The sequence below is a fragment of the Limulus polyphemus genome, unplaced genomic scaffold, assembly GCF_000517525.1.
Source record: "Limulus polyphemus unplaced genomic scaffold, Limulus_polyphemus-2.1.2 Scaffold4769, whole genome shotgun sequence".
Taxonomy (NCBI): domain Eukaryota; kingdom Metazoa; phylum Arthropoda; class Merostomata; order Xiphosura; family Limulidae; genus Limulus; species Limulus polyphemus.
This window is the reverse complement of record NW_013670379.1, coordinates 32,438-39,021: the sequence shown is the minus strand read 5'-3', so window position 1 is coordinate 39,021 and position 6,584 is coordinate 32,438. Positions and strand designations below refer to the sequence as shown.

The 6,584-nt window shown below is 32.5% G+C and overlaps 1 protein-coding gene across 1 annotated transcript in view; it reads left to right on the top strand.

Moving 5' to 3' along the window:
* The window catches only part of LOC111088927 (caveolin-1-like), an 8,257-nt gene extending 2,262 nt beyond the window's left edge, over positions 1-5,995 (top strand). Inside the window, exon 2 of the mRNA XM_022400274.1 lies at positions 4,739-5,995. Within this exon, the coding sequence (XP_022255982.1) occupies positions 4,739-5,095 (357 nt within the window). The 3' untranslated portion in view covers positions 5,096-5,995. The remainder of the gene's footprint in view (positions 1-4,738) is intronic.
* The last annotated feature ends 589 nt before the right edge of the window (positions 5,996-6,584 follow it).

Here is a 6,584-nt window from a genome sequence, read left to right as displayed (position 1 = left end):
ATTTTATTTAGGCCTGTCTATGGCCTTCAAAAAGTTGACGACTCTACATGTTTCGACGTTACATTCCTGAGGATGACGTTGTAACGTCGACACATTCCAAATTGGGACTCCCCAGAGAATTTATTCGCTGGATTTCTAACTTCCTGGACGATAGGAGCATCAGAGTTAATGCTGAGGGCACCTACTCCGAGTGCTGCTATCCGGAAGCGGGTGTCCCTCAAGGAGGAGTACTTAGCTCTACACTGTTTATCGTGTATGTCAGCGAAATGCCTCTCAAAGACCCAAACCACACGTTTTACTCACAGTTCGCAGATGATGTTGCAATCTGGAAGAGTGCTTCAAACCCAACAACAGCAACATACAATATACAACCACTACTAAACGAAATAGAATTGTACTGCAATAAACAAATTAAAACAAATCCTGGATAACTCGCTTCAATACTATAAGAAAAGTATTAATAGAAATAGAACTGATGAGCAAACTAGATTGTTATATAATACATGATGAACCAGTCCTAAGTACCTCTCCCCTCTAAACATCATAAATAACAATCTTACAGGCCAAACAGTGATAGGCTGACTGAAACCTAGACACAAACGTAGCTCTATTTTAAAAAAGTTTTGTCTGTAAAAATAGTATTATGTGTATGGGTGTATATGATAGCTAAGTGGAACTATATTGTGAACACGGAATAATAGTGGGATCATACATAAGTGAAGCTAGTAAAATTATACAAGTTAATATTACCCCATGAATTGTACGTAGCACAAAAAGGGTATGTTAATTTTGAATGCGGACAATGGACAAAATTTAACATACTGTGAGTAATGCAACAACAACGTAACAAGGGCTGTTACCTAGGATTCTGTAACAGTGCAAACAAAATAACAATTCCAGAGAACCTGACCAGCCCTGGTCCTAAACATGGAGCGAATCCCAATGAAGATGAAGGGAAAAGCTCAACATTCACTTTTGAAATGACTGAAAAACAGGCTTGAATAATGTTGATCCTAAATTTTATTTCGCAACCAGGATATTCCACACTATTATTCACATTTCAAAATAAACATGTAGATTTACCGTATGTTATTTTTGAGCGGCTCTTAGCATGATTGAAATGCTCAACAGTTACTGTGAGCGGTATAAGTAGCTCAGAGCTTTGGCTCTAAGTGAAACGAAGAGTGCAACACAATTAACCATTTTAAATTTCATGAAATAATTTAAATTGATAGATTAACTTTTCCTGTCACTGGAGACGGGTACTTTTGCTTATTGATAATAAGTCGATAAGTACCTTAACAGATAGTTAAAAAATGTTTACTTATTATAGTAAATTAACCTTTACACATGCAAACATATCTAGCACACAACAGAAAAAAAGAGTAATTTATTTTTTCTTGTCAAGAATTTTTCATGAACACAGATGTTTGATTGTATTTGTAACATTATGTAATAATTCGGTTATGCCGTTTTTATAGTTTTCTATAACTGAATTAGGAAAATACAATAATAAAGGTTTATGACGCATAATATTGAATATCTAACATTAATACTTTGAAAACTGTAAGCTACAATGTTTCGCAGAAGCCTAAATCAGCAGGTCAAGTAAGAAAATCTCTACACAATAGACAAAATTCTGATAACTAACTGATATGATTGTATAAGCCCATTCAAAATATTTAGCTCTTTATGTATAACTTTCGAATCGATTCAAAACCAAGACTACCTATATTATCTGTATGTATAGCGCGCGTTGCTACGACAAACAACATAGCAACCACTGTCATATATAAAAGCATTGTCGAAATTTGGAAGTTAACTGTTTATACTAAATGTCACGGTCGCGAAAGGTTACGAATATAAATTCGAATAAAGACATTTTAGAAATAGTTAAATAATCTATTTGTGGTGTTTAAACTATAACAACCATTCTAATGAGTAAACTTTGATTACAAAGTCGATGAATAATTGAGCAACAGCGTTAGCAGAGAAAGTAAAGGGCACAAAATGGAAATCCATTTACTTGTAATTTTAGAAGGAAGTAAATGATTATAAAAGAACAGGACAATTACTCCTTTAACGTTACAATTTACTTTCTCGTATTGGAGTTAAAATCAGGGATTGTTTGTTTGTTTGCTGTTAATCGCAAAAACCACACGATGGGCTACTTGTACTCTGCCTACTGCGAGTATCAAAATCCGATTTTTAGGGTTATAAGCTCTCAGATTTTCCACTGAACAAGCGTAAGGCTAATATTAAGGAGTTCCACAGCAGATATTCCAAGTCTGACATATTCGTCATACATCTAGAATTCGGCAAGTTAATGTAATATAAAAATATATATATCAAAGTTTCAAAACAATAACGTTTTAGCTAAGCTTGCTTATTTATTAGCACACTATTACAAAATAATAACAGTAATAATAAAAACGCTTGAAAATATCATAAGCTCTAACCATATTTAACACAAAATTTAATGTGTTTGTTGTTGTACAGAATGGCTTTTTTTCGAAGCTATATAATACCAGATTTAAAGCTTTACAATGGATCTTATCAAATTGTTTATACAAGTATGCCCAATCCATAGACGTTCGATATTTTCTACGTTAGATGGAAAGTCCATTTCTGACGAAATGTTGACAAGATTCTACCAACTTATCAATACTTTTGTTACTCTCTCTCAAAGCTTCTTTGGTTTTGTTCCTGCATTTATACACTACCAGACATGTACCAAACGGTCAGTCTGGACATATAATTTTAGTGAATTATTGTAGTTGTGGATTGTACAGCCTTGGACAAAAAACTCCCGTTTCAAACCAAAACAAGATCTAACAATCTCATTATTTCAGGCTTATTTGTCCAGTTAGTACTCACTGGCAACCCTGGTAATCAAAATAAAACATATTCTGTGAAGTAACATATAAATGCGTTTTTAAAAGATAAATTAATAATTTGACATAACAATAGCTGTATTGGAAGAATAATAGTTTTCAATATTTATCTCTAAACTGAATTATTGAAGTATTAAAATACATCTGTACTGCCTTACTTTCTGTGTACAAATCTGGCATTCTTTTGTATTTCACACTGTAGCTTAAATATTTTATAATCTTTCAAGTCTGTCGAAGCTATAGTTTTCGCTGTTTTCAGATTTACTTTCTTCTTAAATAACGTGCTCTTGGCAGATTACAGCTCTTCCCTAAGTGTATCTTTATTAATCAAAACATGAAATAAGTTAGTACTCGAAACATAAAAATCATATACATTTTCTATTAAATATCTCATTACATTAATATATATTTTTTGATACAATACCTCAAGCGCTATTCGATATCCACTTTGCAAAACTTTGTTAGATTTATATGAGGATAAATTTAGATTTATATCAACATAAACTTCATGCAAAGCTTTGCTAGTTTAATATCAGAATAAATTTCTCGCAAAATTTTGTTAGATTTATATTAGGATATCTCTCGCAAAATAGGAAAACTTTTCCACAAAGCTTTGTCAGCTTTATTTGAAGATAAATTTCCAGTAAGACTTTTTTAGATTTATATCAGAGTACATTTCTTGTAAAGCTTTTTTAGATTTATATCACAGTACATTTCTTGTAAATCTTTTTAGAAAATCTAACAAAGCTTGACAAGAAATGTACTCTGATATAAATACAAGAAATGTACTCTGATATAAAGCTTTACAAGAAATGTACTCTGATATAAATCTAACAAAGCTTGACAAGGAATGTACTGTGATATAAATCTAAAAAAGCTTCAGCTTTACGTATAATTTATCCTGGGATATATCTAACAAAGTTTTGCGGGAAATTTATCCTAATGTAAATCTAACAAAGCCTTGTAGAAAATTGATTCTGATATTAAACAAACTGTTAGATTTATATCAGGATAAAATTATTGCAAACTTTGTTAGATTAGCGTCTTCCAAATGTTAAGATTTATTTCATAAATAAGTTACTAAATATAACTTGGTACTGATTTTGTTCGTTCATGTGTTTGTTGGTAAGCACAAGGCTACACGACAGGCAATCTGTGCTCTGTTGAAAGCAGGTATCGAAACTCGATAGCGTTTTAAGCCAGCAGACTTTCGGCTGAACCACCGGATGAAGGAAGGGTAATGTTCCTGTGAACTGCTAGAAATTGTTGGTTTTTAATAAGCTGATGAGATGTCTGGATTTTTATAACGCAAGTACCCTGCTGAATCAGTGGTAAGTGTAAACACTTACATTATTAAAATGCGAGGCTCGACTCCTCGTGGTGGACAGAACGCAGATAGTCCATTGCGTAATTTGTACTTAAAAGACGATCCGAAACTATTATTTGCATATCTGGATGCTCTACTAACGTGTTTTACATAAACCTTTGTTGTTTCATTATTGCATTATTTTTTTATAATATTTTATAAATAAATACGTTATTGTTGCTTACGTTCAATAGCTAAGAAGTAATTTTTAATACTGCTTATTCTTATCCTTTATCCTCAGTTCTTGTCTAAAGCCTAAAACTTTCTTGAACATCAGCACGTATGGATCTTTGAATCTAGGAATAGTTATTTTTAAGTGTTGTAATAAGATATCATCAGCGTGATAGATATACAAATAAATTATAATATATTACTTATAAATTTTAAAGTTTATAGTACATAAAAATATCCTAATAGTTATAAGCTTATCGATGCAAGGCAAAATTAATTTTGATGCTAAGTTTGATTTTTTCGCTAGGTGGAGTTCGATGATGTCATTGCCGAACCAGAAGGCACTTATTCTGTTGATTGTGTATGGAAGACCGCCTATAAGATTTTTACCGGAACAAAGAATTGCTGTTACAAATTCCTAACCATACTCTGCGCTTTCCCTATCGCTTTGGCAGTCGGTTGCAGTTTCGCTATTTTATCATTCCAGCACATCTGGTGTATTGGCCCAGCTATACGTCATTTCCGGATCAACTGCCATATAATTCGGCTGTACGTTCGCACCTGTCTTGATTCCTGTTTAGCTCCCTGTTGCACCGACATGGGCCTCTTTTTCAGCAGAATTCGGATCGCCAAGGGTCCAGGAACAGACGATCAAGTTGTGTGATTGTTACGTTTATCTTATAACATCTGGTCTCAGTGTACGATACAACTGCATATGACCATTTGTAGAGGAACATTTTGGAAACAGCCTTTCTCTTATAATCAACTATCACCTTTATATAACTAAATCCAAGAGTTATTTCTCACTCTAAAACTTTTCTTTTTTCCGTTTAAACACTAAAAAAAATCATTATATAAATAGCTAATTACGTCTTTTCAAATCTTAGTTTTAAAAAAGCATTATCAAAAGGCAAAAGTACAAATTATTTCATTCCGGTATGTTTATCATTTCAAAGCTATAAGAACATACATAAACGTGTAGTGCTCGAAACTCAAAAATAAAACGACCAACTTTCTTCTGAAATTAAAATGTTATACATATATACATTATGATTAATATATTTTAGTTTCTTAGTTGTTGTTTTCATGTTTGGCAATTTGATAGATAATGTTTGTATGGCATTATTCATCATATAACAAAGTTCAATTGTATATGTTCTTGACCACCACTTAACATGAATGTTAACTAAAACATAGTGTTTCATGGAAATATGTTCCTACAAATAACATTTATAAATATATCCTCTTTTATACTTCCAGTAATGTGAAATATCTTATGGAGTTGTTCATTTCCTAGTATTTATCCAAGGGTTAAAACTCTTGAATCTGTGACGTTTACACTATTATCAATAATTTTTTGAACCTTAAAACATTATTTTATCTATGAATTGCATGTACTGTTGATAACTTTAAAACTATTTATGTAACATATACTGGAGAAACATCTCATAAGCATGCATAGTTTATTACATTCGCTACACTATTATTTAAGAAGTAGTCACTAGTAGACTAGAAATAAAGAGAGTTCCTCATGAAACGTTTTCTACAACCTTATTTTACTTGAATTATTTCTTGTTCTCATCCCTTTCTCTTTTGTTTTTCTCTTATCATCTCTGCAGCTTTAAGTCTCATACCATATGTCCCTGTAGTCAAATGCGACTTTCCTAATTCTCATTCACACCCTCTAGATTTAGCTTTCCTTCTTCCTCTTCCTTATGTCCCTTTCCTCTTATTTTCACCAATTTTCCCATACTTCGCTTAGCTTTCTGTTGTTCATGCCCAAAGTATCCTTTCTAGTTTTTAGCATCTTGATTCCGCTTCTTCCTTTTTCTCTAACTGTAATACTTTTTAATCTCCTCCCATGTTTGGATGTCTATTTTTGCTGAAAGTAATAAAGAAAAAAAAAGAGTCGAAATAATTAGCAAAATCGGTAAACTGCGATTCAAAACTTAACACACGAGGCCTGTTAAACGACTGACCACAGTATATTTTTACAGTTTTAATAGACTGACCACTGTATACAGTTATATTTCCCACAACATTTAATTGAGGGCGCAGGAACTAAGGGTGCTGAGGGTTAGGCAGCACACATTGGCTCGGCATACGGGAGCGCTTGGAACCTTAAAATAAATATGTAATTATATACATTACTA